The sequence below is a fragment of the Musca autumnalis genome, unplaced genomic scaffold (genome assembly GCF_047663935.1).
Source record: "Musca autumnalis isolate F117 unplaced genomic scaffold, ASM4766393v1 scaffold_3, whole genome shotgun sequence".
Taxonomy (NCBI): domain Eukaryota; kingdom Metazoa; phylum Arthropoda; class Insecta; order Diptera; family Muscidae; genus Musca; species Musca autumnalis.
Genome location: NW_027411866.1, coordinates 257,987,911 through 258,012,450, shown reverse-complemented (window position 1 = coordinate 258,012,450; position 24,540 = coordinate 257,987,911). Strand labels below are relative to the sequence as shown.

The 24,540-nt window shown below is 40.8% G+C and overlaps 1 protein-coding gene across 1 annotated transcript; it reads right to left on the bottom strand.

Moving 5' to 3' along the window:
• Positions 1-6,124: 6,124 nt before the first annotated feature.
• Positions 6,125-24,001, bottom strand: LOC141399410 (brefeldin A-inhibited guanine nucleotide-exchange protein 3). The gene is made up of 7 exons (XM_073978093.1): positions 23,302-24,001; positions 23,071-23,204; positions 16,650-17,290; positions 16,264-16,584; positions 14,933-16,193; positions 14,484-14,854; positions 6,125-14,413 (listed from the first exon to the last, which is right to left on the bottom strand). The coding sequence occupies exons 1-7, from the start codon at positions 23,384-23,386 to the stop codon at positions 11,155-11,157; spliced, it is 6,072 nt and encodes a 2,023-aa protein (XP_073834194.1). The 5' UTR covers positions 23,387-24,001; the 3' UTR covers positions 6,125-11,154.
• Positions 24,002-24,540: the final 539 nt, after the last annotated feature.

The window sequence follows — 24,540 nt, the reverse complement described above, 5'->3', positions numbered from 1 at the left end:
GACCACCCTCTCCTAAACTTCCGATAACCCTCCTCCGAACCTCTGACCACCCACCTCTGAACATCCGACCACTGAACTCGCGCGAGTACTCCCTCTCAAGCGAGCGAGTATTTCGGAGCTCTGCACTGAACTGAAGAGGTGCGCAAGCTATTTTAATCTAAAGCTGTTGAACACCCCGGGAACGAAAGGCCGAAGAGAATAGTAATACAATTTACAATGGGTGATGTTGCGAATGTTATCAGGAACGATAAATTATCCAAAGCGTTGGGCACTGATGGAGTCTCCATGGTAATGCTGCAACAGCTGGATGCGCCGGGAGTAGAGCAGTGCCGAACAGACGTTATCGCTGGTTACGAAGTTTTTCGGCAATTCAAACACACACGACCCGAACGCAAAGAGAGTGCGAGATTTTGTTTTGGTCTCTTTTTGTTTTGCAACTTGCGCGTGTACAAACTTACTAATGCACTGCCAGAAGTTGGCAATATTTTGAGTACATTGACATTTGTGTGTGCCCTCTTCTTGGTCGGCATTGGAGTGGAGTATCTTACTAAATTTCTAAACATGTCGGTAGACATCCACATCGTTCCCCATGTCTGGAAAATGGGCAGGGTGATCCCCCTACAGAAGCCAGGCAAGGATGAGAACAAAAGTGAATCGTACAGGCCGATTTCGCTTTTGTCGCCTTTAGCAAAGACCCTTGAGGCTTTAGTACTCTACAGCGCACACATATTAGTCGAGGATTCAACCAGAGCAAGCCGTGTGATAGAACAGAATGTCAGGCATTCCACACCGTTTAAGGATATCGAACAGGCAACATTCCGGCCATGTTTAGAACGTTCGATAATCAATTATATGGCTGACTTCCAAAACGTCAGTTGCTTTCTATTCGTGCATGAAACTAGGGGTTCTTGCAGTAGTGGGGAACTCGATCTAAAAACCCCTAGTTTCATGCACGAATACAAAGCAACTGACGTTTCGGAAGTCAGCCTATGTGTGTACGCCAGTCGTACGTGGAATTCAGGAACAAGAAGTCCAAGTCCCGTAGAGTGAAACAGCGTGTTCCCCAAGTTTGGGTGATATCTCCGGAACTGTTTAACCTCTACCTCTTCTGTATTCCAACCCCTCCAGAGGGCATTGAGATCGTAACGTATGCCGATGATTGTACGATATTGACGTCAAATGTCATTTGAGAAATGCTGAACTCCTATTTGACTGATCTTACCAACTATTTTGCACGGGTGGAATATGCAAATATCCACTACTAAATCTACGGCCACTCTGTTCACCACATGGACGCAGAGGTGAGAGCAGAGTTAAATGTCACGGCCGATGGTAGCAGACTACAAAGTACCCCAAAACACTAGGGGTCAAATTCGACAGCATGTTCACGTCGTTCGCGCATGTCACAGCTAATCCACATGGGGTGCAGATAAATAATGGATCCATTGTGGAGACGCATAACAGTGGGAGTAGTTAATTTGGTTGCATATGCGGCTACGAGAGTTTTTGAATGTTTCTGTTGAATTCGCATTTAAACGAATTCGTCGGTCACATTTATTCTTGTGCTCGAGTCGTCATAAAATTGGGGAAGAGTTCTTTGCTGCAATGCAAAGTGGCTTTGGACGAAACTAGTATTCTCTGCCCTTCCCTAAAGTAAATCAATTTTAACTACCCAACTTTAAAAAACTTGTTGTTTTTACAATTTGAAAACGACAAATCTATGATTAAGCTGGGTCTACTTTAAAAATAAAAAATGGATCCATCATCTGAATGTAAATTAGCCGTTAACTTCTTGAATACCTTCAGCGCAATCATAAACCTACCAAACACAGCAAATGAATCATCACTGTATCGGATTCCATCATCCAATCCGTTCATACCAACTTTAGTTAGGATGGTCGGTATCCGTGCTGAAGCCAGAAGCCATCCTGCAGAGCAATTTCTCTTTTGTTCCTGGAAGGAAAAACTCTTGGTTCTTAACTCTTCCTCAGAGTTAAAAAAACATATATACTTGTTGATCACCAGTATAGATTTCATAAGCAGCTTAGTGCAACAACTTTCGAAGTTTCCTAGAGAAAAACAGGGTGTTTTCCAAAGATGGGTAATGTCTCCGGAGCTGTTTAACCATCCATAATGGATGACATTTCTCAAAGGCTAAACTCCCAATGAATAGATCTAACGGCTTTCTTCCACAGGAGTAATGGTAAAATATTCCAGTCCATGGCTCAACAATTGCAACCCCAACTAGATCTATGGGTTACATTCGACAATATGTTTGAGTCGTCCGCGAATGTTACAGCTACATATCTTCAACAAGCTAAGAATTGGGAATAAGGTCTCCTAGTCCATAGCCGGGAGCACTTGTGGTGCAGGTAGGTCCGTCTGTACTAAACTAAAGTTGAATGTCCAGGTTGATAACAGAACAATTGCGACGCAAACTACCCCAAAATCTGTGGGGTCGTATTCGAAAACATGGATTAGGAATAAAGGTATTCTAGTCCCTATCCGGTAGCACATAGGGTTCAGGTAGGTCCATCTGTAGTAAACTATTAGCCGTCATTGTGGTCCTCGAGTACAAGTTCAACGCAATATATCGTGGTCTATTTTGAATGTGGATCGTATTTTGGGAGACATTCTATTCGATAGATATCGCCCCACCCGTCATTTCAGTTGGTCACCGTATAATTCAGAGCTTTTCTACCATTATGGCCGGAAGCATGGATATGCTTGTCGTAAACATTATACATATATGGAATGGATTGGACTCGCAGAAATATTGGGGGTTATCATGAACGGCAATTCCCCGTGAATTTTTTCACTTTCTCCTTTAAGTTGCAACGGCGGAAAAACAAAACTTTCGGGGATATTTCATTCATGATAACCCCCATTACGATATTTAAATTTGGACCAACTCAGTACCCTGTTCTAATGTTGTTCTGCGCACCAGCCAACAGGAAGTATGAACTTGTCCCTGAAAAAACTTGAACCTCGGCACCGAGTACAATTTGTTGCAAAAACAAGTAAGAAAGTATCAGTCAGCTGTGCTGAGATATAACCTCAGACTTGCCTCCGAAAGAATTGTACCATCGTAAACCTGCTGAAAAAAATTTCAAAACTATCCGAGAGGAGCTCTTAAACGTTACTTTTTCCGAATTTTGTATGGGAGGTGCCTGAAGGAGTGAACGAAATAGTCCATATTCGAACCCGATCTATATCTGGAAGGAATATTACGATGGCCAAACTTTAAACCAAATCAATTACTCCCTTCGAGAATTTTCGTTCACACCATTTTACAGAAAATTATTGAACTTTTGTCGCCCATCTTCGAACTTAAACTAAGTTTGGAGAAAATATTACGTATGCCAAAATTTGGAACGAATCGGCTCAGTCGTTCCAGAGTTGTCGTGCGCACCAGACAGACGGACGGACATGGCTAAATCGACTCCAAATCGTCTGAGATAGATTTCATCCAAATATACTTGGGGTCCAAAACCATTATTTCGATGAGGCATATTTTTTGTTGTAGAAAAGGGTGGTATATGCCCTTTTTCTTTAGCCTAAAAACTGATGGGAAAAAAAATCAAAATGATTCAGGAGCATAGCCTAAACTACCCGAAAGATTTGAACGCTGTAGTCCATATTCGAACTTGATCTATGTCTGGGTCTATGTCACGATGTGCAAAGTATAGACCAAAACGATTTGTCCCTTCGCGAGTTATCGCTCGTATAATTTTTGCGAAAATGTGTTAACTTTTGTGGGGAGGTACCCGAGGGATTGGACCGACATGACCCATCTTCGAACTTGATCAAGAGTCAAATTTTGAACCAAATCGGTTGATACGTTCGAGAGTTTTCTTGACAGGCAGACAGACATGAGATTTCGTCCAAACATACCATAGCTTCGTTCCCGTACTTTTTAATAGTAAAACTCGAAAAAAAGAGAAAACACTGTAAATTTTTTTTCTCACACAAAAGTTTTTTGAGATAGTTTGGAAACGAAAAATACGTCAAAAAACTGGAAAAATGTCAAATTCGGCGTATCAGCCAATCAAACGCCGGCAACCATGTTACTATTTTTTACACGGTCAAATTTGTCCAGTAAAAAGTTTTTAAAGAGAGCGCCATTCAGCGCCATTTTTGTTTAAAGAGAAGTGAACATTTTACAACTTTTTTGTGTACGGGAACGGTTTTTCGGGTAAAATGTGTAAAAGTCGTAAAAATTTTAAAACTTTTTTAATTCTGGAACAAAGCTCATTATTTCGATGAGGCACATTTTTGGTGGTCGTATCAAAGTGTAAATACCCTCGATAGCCTAAAGGTCGAGAGTATAAAAACTATACACCTAACAGCATATGTTGCTCCCTCATACCAAAGACATTAGTCAAAACGTCGATAGAAAGCCCAAATGAAAGAGACAGCTCGAAACTTTGTTTTAGCCCAGACATTTGAGATCCTTAGAAGTCTATTCTGAAGTCAGCTTGAATAACAAGCATTATTTGCTTTTATTCATTTTTGTACGTAGTTTTTAACCAGCTCAGAACCTATAGTACTACGATCAATGTGTTCTTTCTGCCTAACGGAAGGTATCGGTACCATATTTTCTGTTGCATACTTTAAGGAGCTGTTATTATTAGTGTACATGATTTTCCAATGAGTTGGATGAAGTGTAGGGATCGGTGTCATATTTTTTCTGTTGCGTACTTTAGGGCAGCATCCGGCAAAAAGGGGCACACGTGCTCTTGATGAGAATAACAACAGAACAAACCACCACTCAGCCTTCGTTCAGAAGTCAATGAAGAAGGTTCTGTTGTCGCTTGTTTCAATGATTTTTAATTTTATCAATGCATTAACGCACACGCTGTTTGTGGAGAGAGCGAAAGAGTGTCGTATGCGTGAGTCCGCAAACAATGCGTTTGTATTAGTGCCGATACATGCTTTAGGGGGTGCCATTGTGTGAGTACATGGTTTTTCAATGGGTTGAAATGTGTGAGCGGAGAAAGAAACTCTCTTTTCTTGCTCGCAAGTAAAGGGAATGCCGATACCTTGTGCGGAAAGATACGTGTGTCATATTTTGCCCAGTTCTATAACATTCTCTCAATCAAATGTTTCCCATCTCTGGCATATATTTCTTTAAATTACACACACACACATATACATACTATATAATTTAGTACACTAGCGAAGTTCAAGACTCATTGCCGGATTGGATTATAGCAATAGAAACCGCGGATTATCACTACATGATGGACGAACAATGACTAGAGGTGGATGGATTACAAGAAAATGGAACACTGTAAATGGAACAATGTAAATGATTGAAGAAATGCTACCTATGATCATGTGGATGAAATCTTTACACCTACGACGAGCATTGAATCATGAACTATGCTATTGTTTTTTTGTTGTTGTTGCTGCTGCAATTAAATTAATGTTGCTGTTCTTTTTTTTGTTAAACGGTTATTGCTGATATCTGTTGCTGTTGTTGTTGAGTTTTTACTTTGAGTGACATTCTTTCCAATTTCATCCAAAACAGTCAGAAAGAATAGGACAGAGATTGAGAACATTTAATTTTGTTCAAATTGTGTGATTGTTTTTTTTTTTTGGAACGGGGATCAACTCAAAGGTTTTTGGGGAAAAATGACAAATGTATGTAGGTATAATACTGAGATAGTAAGTAGGTTATGTATGTATGCTGAATGTGATTGGAGGCAGGCAGATAGATAGATATTAGCAGATATCGATAAGAAAATAGAGAGCGCTCAATTTGTAATGAAAGCGATAATGTATGTATTTATGTATGCAGTTATGTATTGTAATTTGGTGTGAGTAGTAAAGTTGGTTGGTAGTAGGTACAATTATGAGTACGATTAGTAAGAGTAGTTGGTTGTACACTTTTACATATTTTCTGTATGGTTTATGATGTACTTATATAATTATGTATTTGTATATATTTTCTTTGCTTTTTCATTGGGTACGCCCGTACCCAAAAAAGCACATTTTTTTAACAGAAACACATTTAAGAAATGCTTTTTGAAAGCCACGATAATAGTAGTAAATGGTGTAATAGTAAGTAATGATAATCATAATATGACAATGACAATAATCATGATAAATAGTATTTGTTGTTTTTTTTTTTTATTTTATTTTAAAAAAATAGTCTAATTTTAGGCGGTAATGGGCGGCTATGATTTATGTATACAGTAGTAGTTGTTGCTGTTGTTATTTTTTTTACTGTTTTGCAATAAATGTTATCTGTACTGTACTGTATATAGTTGTTGTAGTAGTTGTATTTGATATTTATGCATTATTATTGTATATATGTATATGTATAATTATGTATGTGTTTGTATGTATTACTATATAAATATCTTTATGCGCGAATAATAACACGATGTTACAGAATAAAAACAAATAAAACAATAATTGCTTGCAAAGTGACAAAGTCACGTTGGCAGTCTATACTGCACTTTTCCAATAAAAGTGAGGTTATGCACATCAGTTGAGGTTATGTTATTTTTAAACTACTTTATGTAGAGAAAATCTTTATCAAAATTAGAAATGCAAATGTTCTGACCATGCATGAAAAATATCACGATAAAACATGAAACAATTGGTACCTTCCTTAATCACTTTTGTAATAAATCTTCTAAAAAATCTTGTTGCAAATTTTCGCAACTCAATTTACTGTATCACTCTTTACCACTTGGATTGAGGAGGCGAGGATGCCGTTGAATGTACAGATCGACGGTAGAACAAATACCCCAAGATCCGTTGAGTAATATTAGACAGCTAGTTAAAGTCGGCCGCTCATGCAATAGATAAAGAATCATTGTTGACCACATATAACTCGATAGGTTAATCTGTTGTAAACTTTCCGGCTTAAGAGTAGCCCACAAAACTTTGGTATAAATGTCACATAATTGAAGAATATTCATATTCATGCCCTTAGTATGGCAACAGGGTGCCTCCTCACGCAGAGAAAAATATTTGTCGCTTTTGTTAGAACAATATATATTTTTGTTCCAACCACTTGCGAATTTCCGCAATATTGTAAACACCATTAACACCAAACTATTGTCAGTGCGGAAAACCTCTTACAGAAATGTCTGATTTTATTGTATATAATTCTCATATACACTTTCCACATAACATTCGTATAAATGTCACGTATAATATTACGAGTATTGATAAACACAATACATGGTCAAGTTTTGCTGCTTTAACTGACAAGAAAGACAAGACGGGAACAAAAAACCGTAACAAATATGAAAAGAAAACACAAATTACGACCAGGCAGATTCCTTCCAAAACACATCTCAGGTTGTGCCGGTATAACTCAACCATCAAAAACCAAAGAAAAATTAAAAAAGAGAAACAAATAAAAACAAGAATCTCATTATTACAACAACTAAGAAAGTATCAGTCAACTGGGCTGACGGAGATATACCCCCAGCCGCTGACAACAACAAAAGAAAAAACCAAACACAATAATTATGCCGTATATAACAGAGTTGCTTTGAAAACTGTAGGTACCGTAATGTGGCGCTATACGAAATCACTGACATATACCAAACATTTTTAGTAACCAAACTTCTTCAAAAAGGACTCGAAATATTATATTAGTTTTAGAGTTATCTTGCACAATAGCCATTTTAGTATGTCCCACAGGGTTTTGCAGCCTATGGGCCATTATCTCTGGAAGTATTGACTTACTCCAGAAAACAATTGTACCGTTGTAAATGAGGCCGCTAGAACAACCTACTGAAACAAGAAACAAAACGATGCGAGAACAGGTCTTAAACTTCACTTTTTCCTAGGAAGATAGCCGAAGCTGTGGACCGATATAGTCCATATTCCCACCTGATATATGACTGCAACCTGATATATGTCTGCATCAATCAGAAACTTCCTGCTAGAATTATCTTGCGGATTTGACACTTTGGTTGGTGCCGTCAGGGTTTCTTGGAGCTTTTAGGCTAATATCTCAGGAAGTATGGACTTGCACAAGAAAAAAATTGTAACTTCGTAAAGGGAGCCGACTCTCTCTATGGAATATTCTGGAACGACGTAACATACCATCTAAAATTCTCAATTTAATCAAGGCCATGTATACTGACTTCAGATGCCGAGTTCTTCACAATGGCAAATTATCAGATCCTTTTGAGGTAAAAACAGGGGTAAGACAAGAATGTATTCTGTCACCTATACTTTTCATTCTTGTCATCGATGATGTAATGCGAATGGCAGACGTGGAATCCAGTGGACGCCGTTTAAACACCTGGAAGACTTGGAGTACGCTGATGACGTATGTCTTCTGAGCCGAGTAACTAGTCACCTGCAGGAAAATATCAACTCCATTAAAAATGAGTCGCGTTCAGTCGGGCTCGAAATCAACATCTCAAAAACTAAGTCGGGAGGCTATGGAGCGAACTCGGATCCACACATCCGCATTGACAATGTTGACATCGAATGGGTGGAAACATTCAATTACCTTGGTAGCCAAATAACGATAAAGGGTGGAGCTGAAGAAGACATCAGCGCTCGATTAAATAAAGCAAAGGCTGCTTTCGGCATGCTTCGGCCTATTTGGAGATCTCGACAAATCTCAACACACACCAAACTTCGCATATATAATTCGAATGTGAAATCTGTCCTTTTTTACGGATGCGAAACCTGGAAACGTACAAATTCAATAGACGGCCGTCTACAAAGTTTTACAAACAAATGTCTGCGGCAAACTTTAAACATTTGGTGGCCGAACCGAATACGAAATGCTGAACTATTGAACATCGCCAATCAAATTGCAGCTCCCGTTGAGGTTTGTCAACGGAAATGGTGCTGGATAGGCCACACGCTACGAAGACCTGTAGAAAACATTGCTCGTCAAGCGCTTCGGTGGAATCCCCAGGTAAGAGGCCGACGTGTTGGTGCGCCAGCTAAAACTTGGAGAAGGTCGATCGACGCAGAACTACAAGCTGCAAACTATTCATGGAACGACGTCAATCAAGCGTCGCACAACAGAGTTCGATACAAAAGAATGGTTGGGCCCTATGCTCCACAGGGAGTGAAGGATAACAGAAGAAGATGAAGAAGAAGAAGAAAGGGAGCCGCAAGGACAACCTACTGAAACAAATTTCACAACGAACCGGGAGGAGACCTTAAACTTCACTTTATCCGAATTTTGCGTGGGAGGTACCCGAAGGAGTGGACCAATATGGACTATATATTCGAACCCGATATATATGTATATCTTGAAGGAATAATACGATGTGCGAAGTTTGGAACAAATTAATTGCTCCTTTTGGATGTTATCGTTCACAACGTTTTACAGGACAATTTTTAACTTTTGTGGGGGAGGTACCGGAAGGAGTAGACCGATGGCCCATCTTCGAACTTAAAATAAGTTTGGACAAAATATTCACATTCCCAATCGGTTGATCCGTTCGTGAGTTATCGTGCGCACAGACAAACGCACGGACATGGCTAAATCGACTACAAATTACCTGAAACAAATTTCGTCCAAACATTCTTGGGGTCTAAAGCCGTTAAGGGCTGGGTACATAAGCTGCCTCTCCTCCTTGCCTTGCTTACTTCTGATAAAAGAATAAAGAAGGCCGAGCCAACTTCGAACTAGGTTGCCCTTTTATTTCTTATTCTTTTATTTTTATTATGTCAGAAATGAAGAAGGAAAGCAAATAAGCAGGCGAGGCAGCTTATGTACCCAGGCCTTTATTTCGATGAGGCACATGTTTGTTTGGTCGTATCAAAGTGTATATACCCTTTCTAGCCTAAATGCTGATGGTATAAAAAAAAACAAAGAGAGAATCATACTGTCATACAAAGCAAAACTCACCAAATTTGTTTTTTCACCACGGCATCGAATACCGAGAGAAGAGAATAAAATTGTCGCAGAAAAGATAATAATATTGTCCAGTTGACAAAAAGTTTGTCGGATATGACAAAAACAATTGTTGTATTTGCCAAGAACGATTGTTGTAGTCACAATGCTACATACGAAATTTGACAATATGGCTGACTTCCGAAACGTCAGTTGCTTTGTAGTCGTTCATGAATCTAGGGGTTCTTAGTTCGAGTTCCATACTAGAGTAATTTTATGAAATTGCAATAGTGGGGAACTCGATCTAAAACCCCCACAAACATGGACCAGAAATGTATTCGACGCCTCTGGACTGCAGGCACAGTAATTTTTATGAAATCCACTACCAGATCAGGATCAAGGGAGAGAGCAGGATTCTCATTATTTGCATTTGATGAATGTTTGAAATGCTTTTGTTTGGAATGAGGTTCTGTGACAAATTTCAATTTTGAATACAAGTTATCACTGGGCTGGTCAATCTGTGTGACTGCTTCTGGACTTCGGGCATTGACATTTTTATGAAATCCACCTCCAAATCTGTGGTCATGCAACAGCAATGCCTAAACATTTTTCCACCAAATATCAAGATATACCCGTCTTGTTAGTGTATTGCAGGCAGTCCAGGATCATGGGTATGAGCAGGTGATTAATGCAATAGAAACTAAATTCTAACCCTTTTAAAATGTTTTCAAAATTGGAACATGATGTTAAGGGACACATAATGCGGGATAAGGTTACACAAGACCGAATGAACTTTTGGGAAACTATGAAACATATCTAAATGATCTTAATCTGGTTTTTGTCATAACCTCACTTTTTTCGAAACCAAAATAATAAGCCATATAAGACATTGTCACTTAAAAATTATATATCTATGCATGTTTGTTTTTGTTTAAATTTGCTTGTAACACCGTGTGTGTGTGTGTGTAAAATATGGTGGGGGTATATGGAGGGAATTGCAGAGATAGTAGATATTTTGTTTTTGTTTGTTTTCTTTTGTTCTTACTTTATTAACTGACGATGATGACAAATGACTTTTGATAGAAGAGGGGACGGGAAGGCAGATAGCGAGGGAGGGAATAAGCTTTGGCTTTTGTCAAAAGGAATTTAAGGGGTTTAAAACTTTGTTTGGGGGTGGGGGGAACTTGGACTTGCACAATAACTCTTTACAATTGTCATCAAAAAGCATATCATATAAGCGCGGACGATGACGACGTCCCGTCAACGCTGCTCACGACTCTTACTTACAAATCAAAATAAAACTCAACAAGCAAAACCTAAAATTGATTAACTTTTAGTTCATTACCCTGTAACTGGACGAGACGGAAGGCCTCCCTTATTGTTGGTGTCATTAGCAAGCGTAAGTTGCTCTCAGCTTCGGCCGGTAGTGAACGCAACAATTCCATTGATGCCACCACCAGCTGGGCCAGTGCAGCTCGTTTATAATTTGAATCCTTGAGAATACTTGTGGCCCTTTGCTGTTCAATCTCTGGGGAAATTGATTCAGTTTCAGGCTTTTGTGGCCGATTTGTGTCGAATGGATTGTTGCGACTTTTCGGTTGAAATTCGCTAATCAGCGTTGTCATGGTAATGCTTTCCTCTTCGGCAACTTGATTGAATTTGTTGGGCGAGTAGTCTGTGGTCTCGGAGAAACTTGAGCTGTTGCCATTTTCAAAGTTGCCATTTATTGTAATGCACATTGATTTGATGGGTCTGCTGGCAACGCCGGATGCCAAATGTTTCAGTTCCGTATCAGAATTTCGTAGACGACCATTTTCTATGTCATGTAGAGTGGAATTGCTGAGATACAGCTCGCAAACCAAATTCCAGGCATCTTGCAGGCAGAATAGATAACGGACGAAGTTCTCCTTCTTCTTTACCTTGGTGGTGTTGAGCCTTGAACACGATTCCAATATGAAGTTGAGATCCTCCGGTCCCAAGTTGTAGATAACTATGTCATTTAGATAGGAATCGACCAGGGCGATGTAGTAGATCATCCAGGACGAGGTCATTTGTTTGTAAAGATTGGCCGCATACTCAATGTTGGCCACTTTTTGCATTAGGAATTTCAGGCCGGGTCGTGAGTCAAACTCCAAAGCGCTCGTTAGGAACTGCAGACAGCAACGTAGTAGTATTTCTTTTGAGCGAAAGTCCAAATCATAGTCGTAGGTCTGTTGACTGGCTGTGGTGTAGTTGTCAAAAATGCACGTGGACACAGCCTGAGGAACACATTTCAGACGAGAGAGTAGCAACTTGGCCACCAGTTGCAGTAACATTTGATTGGCCAATAGGCCCACCACCAATGTCTTGAAGGGTATTCGTATTACAAAATTATCCAAATTCGAGTTGAAGCCATTATTTTGCGGATACAATAGGAAGGAATAGCTGCGATCATCAGTCAGATGTTTGTCCAGATGACTGTTGGGCTTTGTTGAGCCTGGTTCTCTTTGGTTGTCGGACAAAAAGACCTGCTGAGCCAAGGAATATATGCGTGTCAACTCCTCAACGGTGCTGTCACGTCTGGCGGCCACCTTTACATTGGCACAGTCACCATAAAAACTGTTGGACTTCTCATGGAATGCAAAGGAGAGTTGCCTCAGTGGAGCTATGGTCACGGTGCATGCTCTATGTATGGCCGAACAAGCAATCATCCATTGGTATTCATTGAACAGAGTTCCTGTGGAGAGTATGACATGTTTAAGGCAAGATACACCTACCCGGGCCACCGTTTCCTGCACCTGGGCCGAACATTCTATGAGCACGAGCAGCAATTGCTTGAGGGCCAATGTTGCAGAGTTTGATACCTTTGTCAGGGATTCTTTGGTATCTGAGGGAGGAGGATTCTCATCATTTGCATTTGCTGATGAGTTGTTGAAATCCGTTTGCGTGGTGTGATTTCTGTCCTCCAATGGTTCTGTGACAAATTTCAATTTCGAATATGAGTTATCACTGGGCTGGACAATTTGTGTGACTCTGGTGCGGGTATTCGACGCCTGTTTCTGCACTTCGGGCACTGACATTTTTATAAAATCCACCACCAGATCTGTGGTCATGCAACAGCAGTGCTTAAAGTTCTTCTCCACCAACTGCCAAGATGTACCCGTCTTGTTGATGTATCTCAGCCAGTCCTGGATCATGGGTATGAGCAGGTGATTAATGCAATAGAAACCGAATTCTATGCCTGGATTACTTAGCAGATTCTTAAAATGTTTGAAAATGGTTTGCAATATGGGAGCCTGATGTGAATAGGGGCACACTATGAGGGAATTGGTTAGACCGTCCAGCAGTAGGAACCAAACCTTCAACACTCCCGATGGCTTGTCCATTTCATCGATCTTCACGATGTTCTCCTTGTCAATGTGCAGCGATCGATAGGAGATCATGTGCTGTTCATTTTTGGTCTGCAGATAATCATTACCGAAGTAGGTGAAGTTCTCCATGGAATTGGGTATATTGGCATCGATGATGTGAGTGTAGGAGATGCCCTTGATCTTGTAGGTTGAATGAAAATTCGGACACTTGGGCATGTTGTACATGAAGCCGAGAATGGAAGAGCAGCGCTCCAAAAAGCGTAGGGTTTCGTGGAGAAATTCTGTTGGTCTGAAGTTGGCTTCCTCATTGTTGTCGTTGCCGTTGTTGCTGCCGTTGCCATTGCTACTACCGCTACTGCTGCTGCCACTGTTGTTTCCACTTCCCGGTACCTCCAAGAAGGATAACAAACACAAAATACAATCCAAGCCAGCATTGGCAAATACCAGGGTATTGTCCGAATCCAAAAATACCCGGAATATATCGATGATGTTACTGGTGCTCAACATGCGAGAACGTGCATTGCGCAACGTCCCAAACAGTGGTCGCCATCCCGAACGTATCTCTGTGCGATGAGCCTCTACAATTTCATAGAGACAGGCCACAATTTGATCCTGTACATCTGAATCGCAATTGTCCATGCTTAGCAGATTCTCAAATGGCTTCAGCAAAGCCTCATTGAAGTGGAAATATGGCAATTCGGATTGTTCCACTAGCAGGGCTGTTACGATATCGTGGATATATTCAATGGCTCGTTTTGATATCACCCTATCACGATGACAAGCGGTGTCCATTAGATGGGGTCCCGTTATGGCCCACACCTTTAAAATGTGTAGCAAAGGCCTGGGACTGCGAAACACCTTCAGGGTAACATCACCGATGCGATGCAACAGCAAGGACATGGGCAGGGAATCGTGTTTGCGCCATCCCTTGCTTGGCCACCAAACACGGGTGCCACCTTTGCGCGTGGCCGTATTCTTGTACAGCTGTTCCCTGGAGGCCCGACACAGATTCTTGAGGAATTGACACAGCGAAGGTAAACTCAAACGTTCTGCAGCATCACTGAACAAATTCTCTGCCTGATGGGATAGGCCACACAGAACCTTGGTGGTATCATTGGGACTTAGCAGCACTGTTTCATTGGTACCCGAATACACTTTCAAAATTGAGGTGATGTTTGTGTTGGGGCTCTGCAAGGGGGCTTGCAGAAAGCTATAGACATCAACGCTGCAGGGGAGAAAACACACGAGGACCAATCAATATAAAACTCTTCCCTTATATTCCCTTCTGTACTTACCACGTTTCATCATCATCAATGGGTATTGAGGCCAAATTGAGTTTGTCATTTTGACCTCCATTGCACTGTAACTTCTCTCCCGTCTCTATGTCACGATTGGCATTCGGCGAAGATGACGGAACCGATGGATTTCGCATGCTAAACATTTCATGTTCCAGTTGACTGACATGGCGGCAGACAGCAAATATAGATTGCCAGCAATCTGGACTATAAGAACCTAAATTCAGGCCACCGCTAAGCACAACATCCATGGACATAGCCTGGCTGGCGGAAATACGTGGCCCCGTTGTCTGGCAAACATTTGAGGCCAATAAATTCAGGATTTTCCCAGCCAAATGTTGCAAATTCAGATTATTGCTTAATGTGGCAGCCTACAAAACAGCGGAGGGAGCAGGAGTAAACAAATTAGTTTTGTTCTCCATTGTCATACCCGACTTCTTTCTACTTACCGAATGCAAACCATCCAAACACATGGCATACAATGCCTCTCCATTGGACTTTGTGCTCTTGCTCTTCACACGTAATGTCCGCTTGGAGAGAGCCACAAATTTACTTGAGCTGGAACTGGGCAAATCCCCCAAACCGGAGCTGAGGACCATGACCATGGAATCCCAGCAACAGGTGAGCAAACGTCTGCTTAGCTTTTTGGCAGCCTCGCGTCGAGCACTGGACTGTTCATCGTCGGTGTATTTGACATTGGCCGACTGCAGGCGTTGCCATTCGCACATCATCTGCGTGGGACCCAGTCCTCCGGCATCACACAGCATATCAATCAAGGCACAACGTGAATCTTGATCGTTCCTATCCAGGGATTCCAACAGATTTGTCACCAACACGCTCTGATACAGTTCACAGAGCCATGCCGAGGAGAGATAAACCAAAACTCCCGTGTTCTGTACTGATGTCACAAATTGTTGCTCCGACATTGGTATCATGATTTCCTTCTGCATGTCAGCATAATAGCCAGCCTTTTTTAACTGCCAGCTGAGCAGCAAGGCGGAGTAAATTGCCAGATAAATACCATCAGCATTGATGATGGTAAAGTTATAGTCAAAATCGGAAATATTTGCGCTATTCTCTTGACACACTGCCGAAGCAAATTCTTGCATAGCCTCGTCCACCTCAATGCATGAACGAAGCCTGGCCAACTTCGGCACCAGGTCTACACACAAAGCCTTGGCAAAATCACGGGCATGTTGCCGGTCAGCATCAACATCGGATCGTACAGGAAATACCGGCACTTCTAAATTTGTGTAAGGCCAGCGATTAAGTTCTCCACGGGAAGCTTCATCGCTTGATGTGGAATGTTCCTCTTCCTCGGGACCTTCAGTGTCTCCCGAACCATTTGAAACAACATCATTCTCCACATGTTGGTCACCATCACTTTCCGATCCCGACGAAGCCTCATAAACACTCTGGCGAAACTCGACCACAGCATCACGGTAGGAGGGCGGCAAACGGGCCATGGATTGATAAGTCAAGGGTCCAGTATAGTCGGCATCTTTCAGCTGGCCATAACGACTATTGACCACATTGACAATTTGATCACTGATAATCGTCTCATTAATCTCTCCCGTGCACAATACCTGCAGACTTTGCAGCAAGGCCACCATGCATTCAACACTGGCCTGGAGACTGGCCTCCACCACAAATCCAGCACCATTACCACTGCCCGTGCCATAGGCACACTCTTCCATTGCATCAATCATCCTTCAAAAAAAGAAAACACAAGTTAATCCTCCCCTCGCAACCTAATGGAAATAATCCAACATCTACTTACAGTCTAAATAGGGCCATTTCATCACTGCAACCGGTTGGAGTTGTTTTATCGGCATACAAAATGACAGCCAGATCAATTAAACGTTCGGGACTTTTGAATATCTCACGGACACACTTCAAGGGCTCAGTTCGGTTTTGAGGAGTAGGTAATAACAGCATGCGATGGAACAACGCCTCCAACATGGGCCTCAATGAACCATGCGAACCGGCAATGCGCAACAATTGAATACCTGTGAGATAAACACAACGGGCCTGGGCACCGTCCAGCCCTGGTCCCGTAAAGAAACCTCTTGCCTCATTCTCAATAATGTGCAGGGCATCCCTGAAAAAAAAAGAAATATTTATTTAAAACTATTACATCCGGATTGTATCCGTCAAAACACCTACTTGTAGGTAAATTTCTTATCCAAATTTACACGACCCGGCGAACCCAAAGCTGCTGCCAATGTGGGACAAAACTTTTGCCACAAAAATGATGTAAAGTGTGGATTGGCATAAACATTGCGTGGCAATGATGAGGTCAAGGTCAAAATACACTCGGTCAAGTAAAGCGTACAAGTGTTCTCCACCTTCTTGTTGGGTGAATTGTTGACATTTGGTTCCACTAGCCGACTGCAAAGCCATTGCATTACGGGTATTACTTCGTTGTAAACGGCTGTAGCCTGTGTTTGGGTCATCAGACCAGCTGGGGCTGTTTTCTTAACATCTTCGGCCTCTTCAATTAGGAATGTGCAAAATGTCCTCAAACACTGGGATGCTGCTGCCAACGAAGCTGCCTTAATCGCTCTTGAACCTAATTCCCAACACTCGCCACATCTCGATAGGATTTCAATTAGCAGTCTACCATTGAGAGTGCAGGCCGGAGAGCATGCCATTGCCAAAAATAGCCGTAGGACATTTACCACGGTGTCTTCATTATTGTTGGTGGGTAATATACCAGACGTAGCTCTCAGCAGTTGAGAGGGTAACCAAACAGAGTCATCTTCGGGTTCCAGGCCAATATAGAAGCGTTCATCTTTAATGATTCTCTGAAAAACAAATTGGACATACAATGAGGGTAATAATGAGAAAAGTGTGATTTTGTACTGGAAGATAAGCATATCGGAAATAAAAAATGTCAAAACTAAATTTGTACATGCCACACTATTTGCGACATGATGTAGGAACACTGGTCTAAGCCGTTTATATTCAAAGAGGAATTACGATCCCCATCATCATTATGGTCTTATATAGATAAAAGGCACGTACGACCGATTCAGATAGCAATATTTTTCATCAGCAGACATATTATAAACATTGGACCTAAATATTTCACTAAGACCATGTTTATATTATAGCCTTTTGCAGGGTTAACCTTCTTTATGAGGATTTATTTGAAATATAAGCAATGGAATTGACATTTGAAACCCAGTCGGTTTGTTAAATCCGGCTATATATAAACGTACTATAACAAACAAACACATATCGCTCATTTACTTAAAGAGTGACAAATTTCAAAAAAAATCCAGTTTCGAGGAAAACACGTTTTAAGTTCGCGATTGGAATTTGACTTCCCAACTTAAGAAGATTATTACACAAAAACTAAAATAACTACTTGGACCATATTTTGCAAACAGCTAGCCAGTTATCAGTGCTAAATGTCTGTGCAAGATCAAGCATGATTTGAATTGTTTTAGTGCTTCATAAACTCAAAAAACTCTTGTGTTGAATTATGCGAAGCTCGTAGTAAATGAGCTGTAACTTGTAGAGTTTTAGAGATATCAGCATGAAAATTAGACACAAGATAAAGTAGAAGTTGTAAAAAAATAGAAATTGCTAACACAGAAATCGCATTTTTTTGAGTTATGCCACTCTTTGATTAAATGAGCGATATGTTGTTGTTCAGTGCCCCGTGAATGCATCTTTCCCGCAATCCAATTGCAACTGCCTCTGCAACAAAGTCAGTGATATTTTAGATTTTATGAGATATTTTATGAGTCGGAGAAACATCCCTACGGTCCAGGCTCCAAGGGTGACCGACGCATGTAGCATGCAACTTTGCGATGGTTACAATGTTTTATGGAACTTGCCTTCCTTATGCACCAGTCTGTCCCGTACATACCAGTATAACTCGTTTGAGCTTTACCAATACATGGAACAATTGGGGGTAGCACTTATATGTGGGATTGTCGAAGCAGAGTTGCTTAATGTGTACATACAGCCGATGAATAGTTGCACACTGCCTTTTATGGTTGATATTAGTTTGCTTTTGAAGGACAATAAACAGGGACTTCAATGCTCATTATGAGCTTTGGAATTCCGTCCTAGACAATAACCAAGGAGGTACATCGCTGGCCAGCAAATTAATAGCCATACATTTTGCACGGTGAACGAAGAAGCTCTTATGAGGATAAGAGGATAAGTACACTGTCAAGCCGTCATTTCCCTTTGCTGAGACTACCTCCCTTTCATTGTCTCCGGTAACAGACCACCCGACTATATAATCTGTGACCGACGTATTTTTCTGAACCATGGAAAAGCTGATTGGCAAGGGTTCAGAAGATTAACCAATCACCGCCTCAGGGATACCGTTCGCTGCATCCCTGCTGGTCGAATACTAGAAATCATACCAAATTTCCCAGCTGAGACGACGGGAGTAGCAAATGAGCGGGATGAGCTTCGTCGTACGAACCCTGAGAACCCATGAGTTAGGGAACTTACTCCTGAAGTCAAGATGCTAATAAAATGGCTAGACCACCTGAAGCAATGCAACTTTGGTACAGGTTTAAGTATATAGTGGGCAACCGTTAAATCACTTTCGAATGCGGGAAAGAAGGATAATACAATGTAGAATTACAGTGGTTATGCTAAAGCAAATGGATGAATCCGGATTTGAGCATTTAATAAATGCCCTCAGTCTATCCTTAGCCACACAAATTTTACCAGAAGCCTGAAAAGTTGGCAGTGTGGTCCAGTTAGTCCAGGATTACAGCAGATGCGAATCGTACAGGCCAATGTGCCTCCTGTCGCTAGGAGCTAAGATTATTTAGACGCTACTTCTTCCCATGATGAGATTCCCACTTGCCCAACAGCATTATACGCCATATCCACATATACCAACCAAGGACTGAACCAGAACAGGCCGTGCGATAGAACAGTCAAGGTAACTCTTGACCTTTCGAAGGCCCTCCATCCGTGTTTGAAACCTTGTCAACTATATGTATGGGCGCCAGTCGTTTGCGGAAATCAGAAATAAGAAGTCAAAGACCCATAGAGTGGAACAGGGGTGATGTCTGCGGAGTAATTTAACCTTAGCCTGTCTGAAATTCTTCAACCTCCAGAGGGCATAAAGATCTAAGGTATACGGATGATTGTTCGATCTTGGCGTCGGGTCCCATCGTTCATGACTTATGTGACAGATTAAAAGTCTACATGCTGACTTAGTGCAGTTCTTCCATCTGGGGAATATAAAAATATCCACCGCTAAAACCATAGGCACTCTGTTCACCAACAGGACGACTAAAATTAGGCTCCCCTGTTCAATGGCGTCCTGATTGCGACCACTAACTACATAAATACATATGTTTCCACAACAATCCCGATGTAACAAGGAAGACTTCTCTCATATCAATGAATGCACGCCGATTCATATTGGCTCAATGATATGGGACCACCGAGCATCTCTTACGACAAAACTTGTAGAGTAGTTGTTCATGGCTGAAATACTCAGGAAATCTTAGCCAACATTACGCTGAGTGATGTTCTGGTCAGGGATTGAACTGCAGACTTTCTGAGTGCAAGGCGGCTTGCATACCACTACACCACTGTGGCTAATATTTTGTTCAGAATTCCTTTCGAATTCGGACAGAATTTCTGAAAAAAATCCGATTCTAATGCCGAATTCGTACCGAATTCGGTAGAAAGTTGTATGGACGTAGTCACCGAATTCGGAAAGAATTTTCTAATGAAATTCTAAAAAAATATTAGAGTTTCGCGACGAATTCGGTCCGAATTCGATGGTAAATTCTTGGAAAATTCGGAGAAAGAATCAGATTTTCACACAGAATTCGTTCCGAATTCGGAAAATAATTCTGGCAAATTTAGATTTCCTTAAGAAAATCGGTCCGGAAAGAAATTCTGAAAAAATTCGAAGAAAAATTTTGATTTTCTGAAAAAATTCTTGGGTACTGACGCCTTTGATATTAACACAACAAACCCCACCCCACCCCAAAGTTTATAATTTCAAACGTTCTAATGATTTCTCCTGTTGTTATCATTTAGTGATTAGAACAATGTGCACGTTTAACTTGAAGCTACCAACACTAGTTTCAACTATTAAATGTTGCCTTAATATTAAAAAATACTAAAAATTGTAAACAACCAAACAAAAACGTACCTTAGAAAATCGATTAGAAATCAGAACGAATTCGAAACGAAGATTCTTAAGATACTTCATGTTCATGAGAACACCGAAGATTTTGCCAGTGCATCAACACAATCTAGTGGACGGACTTCCGCAAGTCCTACCGAAATGGAACTAAGAAGAACGTTGTAGAGGATATTCACTGGTACAACATTTCCTTTAGACTCATTTCCTTAGGACTTGCCGCTTCCAAGCAAAATCGTGAAAATCTAAAAAACTCCTAAAAATGTGAACTTTGGCCGCGATTTATTTTAAAATCCCTCCAGCTATTTTTTCTTTTTTGTGGATTTTTCTCATCTATGAACATTGCTGTTTCAGAATCCACAAAAAATTCCCAGGTGTAAGCGGTATTCATTAAAAGTTAGTTAAGGCGCACCGCAAAAACGTCCCAGGTGTAAGCAACTTTCATTTAAATTTAGTTAAGGCGCACCGTGTGTACCTTTCCTGATGTTATTTGTGGAAGGCCGTAACTCCTATTTACCTGATCTTACCATATTTTTCACAAAATTTACGGCCAACAGAGTTGAATGTCATGCTCGACGATAGCATAATTCATTTCAACCACAAACTATCCCAAAATTCTAGGAGTCACATTCGGCAGCATGTTCATGTCCGCACAGGACACAGTTATCTGCGACAAGCTGAGAAGTAGGAACAAGGTCCCCAAGTCCCTAGACGGCAGCACTTGAGGTACAGATAAGGAAAGCTTGTTGACCACATATAACACGATAGATCGGTATGTGGTAAGCTATACGGCGCCAGTATGATCCACAAATGTAGATGGACAAATTAGTCAAACCTGTAAGAATGCCGGCCTGAGAAATACAATGGGTGCCTCCTCATGTATTCAGTGGACGATATACATGAGGAGGCAAAGATTCTTCCAGCAACAGCAACACAATGACATGTTTTTGTCTCAGTTCTTGATTGGATGTTACCGTGAGAGCCATCTCAAACACCATACCGTGAATGGTATCCCCTCTTCCAGGCATGTCAGGACGGATCTCCACGATCTAGAAAGGGAGGTCCAATGTGACAAGAGAGAACACCTAGATCAACAAGCTTGTCAAGCAGGTTGTCGTAAACAACTATGAGTTCGGTCGGAAAACATCCCCCATTTATCGTAGCTGAGGAGCGTCAGCTGCAACAGAAGTTTTCGCTGAAGTATGCTCGGGTACAGTTGTCTGAATTTCTATGGGGCAAGGATCGATACATCGTGCAAAACATCTGCCCGTACGTCACATTGTAGCTTTTCAACTGTCCTATCTAACCTACTAAATTGACTCCAGTAGATCTGTGGTTACATTCCATAGAAGCAGCCACATTACCAGAACTGGGGATAGGCCCATAGATTAATCAGAAAAACAGACATACAAACATATCAAAATACTGTTACATCAACAACAGCCATCGTTTATCATCCGGGCATACCCAGTGATGTTCATCAACAACCGCGATTAAATGAGCCCTGGAAGATAAATCAGAATTTATCAAACAATATTTGGCAAAACTTGACTTTATGCACACAACACACAGTGGTGTTCGAGATTCAAAACGGAGTCATAAATACATAATTTTTGACACATAAGTTTGGTTCTTACTTCTAATCCCAAGTAGCTAAACTCGTCAAAGCACCATAAATCAGGGCCATAGTTGCAAGAGTATTGATACTTTGTAAGTGTGATTTTCACCACGAATATAACCCTCAATATGGCGTGGTATAGTAATATCAGGACTGTACCCCGTAACGCGCTACGAACTTCTGCTCAAAAATTCAGATCGATTGTCACACCTTCTCATACAAGTGGTGGGACCACTGTGTATTGTTGTTGCACGCTTTCAATACTGGGGTGGCGGGTCTTGCCCTTGGGTGTAACCAACCAAAGTTCACTCCAGCTGCCATAATCTCTACTGGTTAGTTAGAAAGGCCTATAATTTGATGCTTGTAAATATGGGAAAGTTCACAAAACCAATAAACACTACCACACAATTGCCCCAAATACACCCTAATATATCAGAAATGGGATGGCAAAAAAATGTCAAACTAAACTAAAGAAAAACCTTTTTGGTAAGGATGTCACGTACTGACAACATCTTGAATCGATATGATGAAGATGATGACTCCCTATCGTAATATACATATGTATGAACGGCCATGTACTTTACAAAAAATGACTGGCATGCACACATTCACCCACGCACACACACACACCCGTACACCCATATCAGATTGTATATGCATGTGACCCTATAAGGATCTTGGGACACGCATAAGTACTTCAAACTATGTTGGGAGGCTTTTCTTCATTTGTTGTTCATCATCAATTGATAGGTTCGTTCACAAACTCGCACACACATACACACACATATCCACATAGAAGTGCCCTCAGACATCACATCACTTACATGCAATCCATTTAGGCCCATTGTTACAAATTTTGGACGTTTGGTATCCAAAGCCATTTGTAAGGCTGTAAAACACACCGAACGCAGTTCATGTGATGGATCCCTGTGTATACCATGTTGACGATATAATTTGTCTGGAATCAAACGTGGAAAAGAAAAAGGGAGGTGAGATTATTAATCAAATAAAAGATATATCGAAGAGCATCATCATCATCATCCTCATTGTCTTACCATAGGCAATTTGTGCAGTTTGTCGCAGGGCATTGTGCTTTGTTCCTGTCGACTCTTTTATTATCAAAAGAAACAGGTCCTCCATGCTGCTGCTCCTCGACCACCAATGTTTCTTCTATTCCTCTTTTGTGTGTATGTGTGTTTGGTTTACACACAAACCACTGTGGGATTTTTCTTCGCGTAGAATTGGATTTTATGGAAAATAAAATTTGGAGTCAATTTCTTTTTTTTAATTCGTCATTTTGTCGAAATAAATTTTAGTTTTCTGCATTTCGCTCCAATGCTCCGTTGGTTGGTACTGCTGTGTGTGTGTATTTATCCTTTTGCTCTGCTGAATGTCACATATGTTTGCTTTGCAGTAAGTATGACTCAACTTGTAGGAAAAAATGTACCCACTTTTTTGGAAATTCAAGGTTTTACAACTTCCTTTTTTCCTTTCGTATTTATTGATGATTATTGTTAAGCTTTTTAATAACTATTCACAAAAAGTTGTTTTTATTCACATCCTCTTAACGTTCCTTCGGTATTTTTTTTAACTTTTAGCCAAAAAATATTGTAAATTTTCTTTAGTTTTTCTTTTTTTTTTTTCTTTTTTAGGGAAAATTTATTTTCCTTTACTATTGTCTGCCGTGTGTAGAATTTATCTGAAATACTGTTTGGGTTGCCACAACTAACTACGGGTCGTTCGTCATTGTGACTCGATGGTTGGTTGGTATGCACACCAACAGTAGTTGTTTTCGTCCACCACTGCGCAAGTCCATCCATCCATTCGAGTAATGTCTGCTGAGCGAGAGTTGTGAAAACGGAAAATCAATAGATTTTTGACATTTCTCCCTTACGCGCGCCTTTCTTGCTTGTCTCGTTCATTAGTCAGTCTTTTCAGCATGAAGCAATGGCTGGCTAGCTGCAGCACATGTTTATCCTAATTGTATATTCACATCTGTCCATTTTCCGGGAGGGTGTTATATTAGGACGTAACTCATTTATTGCTGGTGTTTTATTTTTTTTTTTTTCGTTCGATCCAAATGTTGGTTAACAAGTGTTTTTCAGTAGGATTTGGACCAGCCGAAGAGAATAAAAATAAATGAAAATGTGATTGTTATTGCATATTTTTAGGAGCAAACAAAGATGACAATATAGTGTAGTTTTTAGGAGCAGCCTTAGGGACATTTTTTAAAAATTTTTGGACAACCGCAGAAGCCTATAAACGCAGATAAGCCAAGAGGAATGAATGTAAGC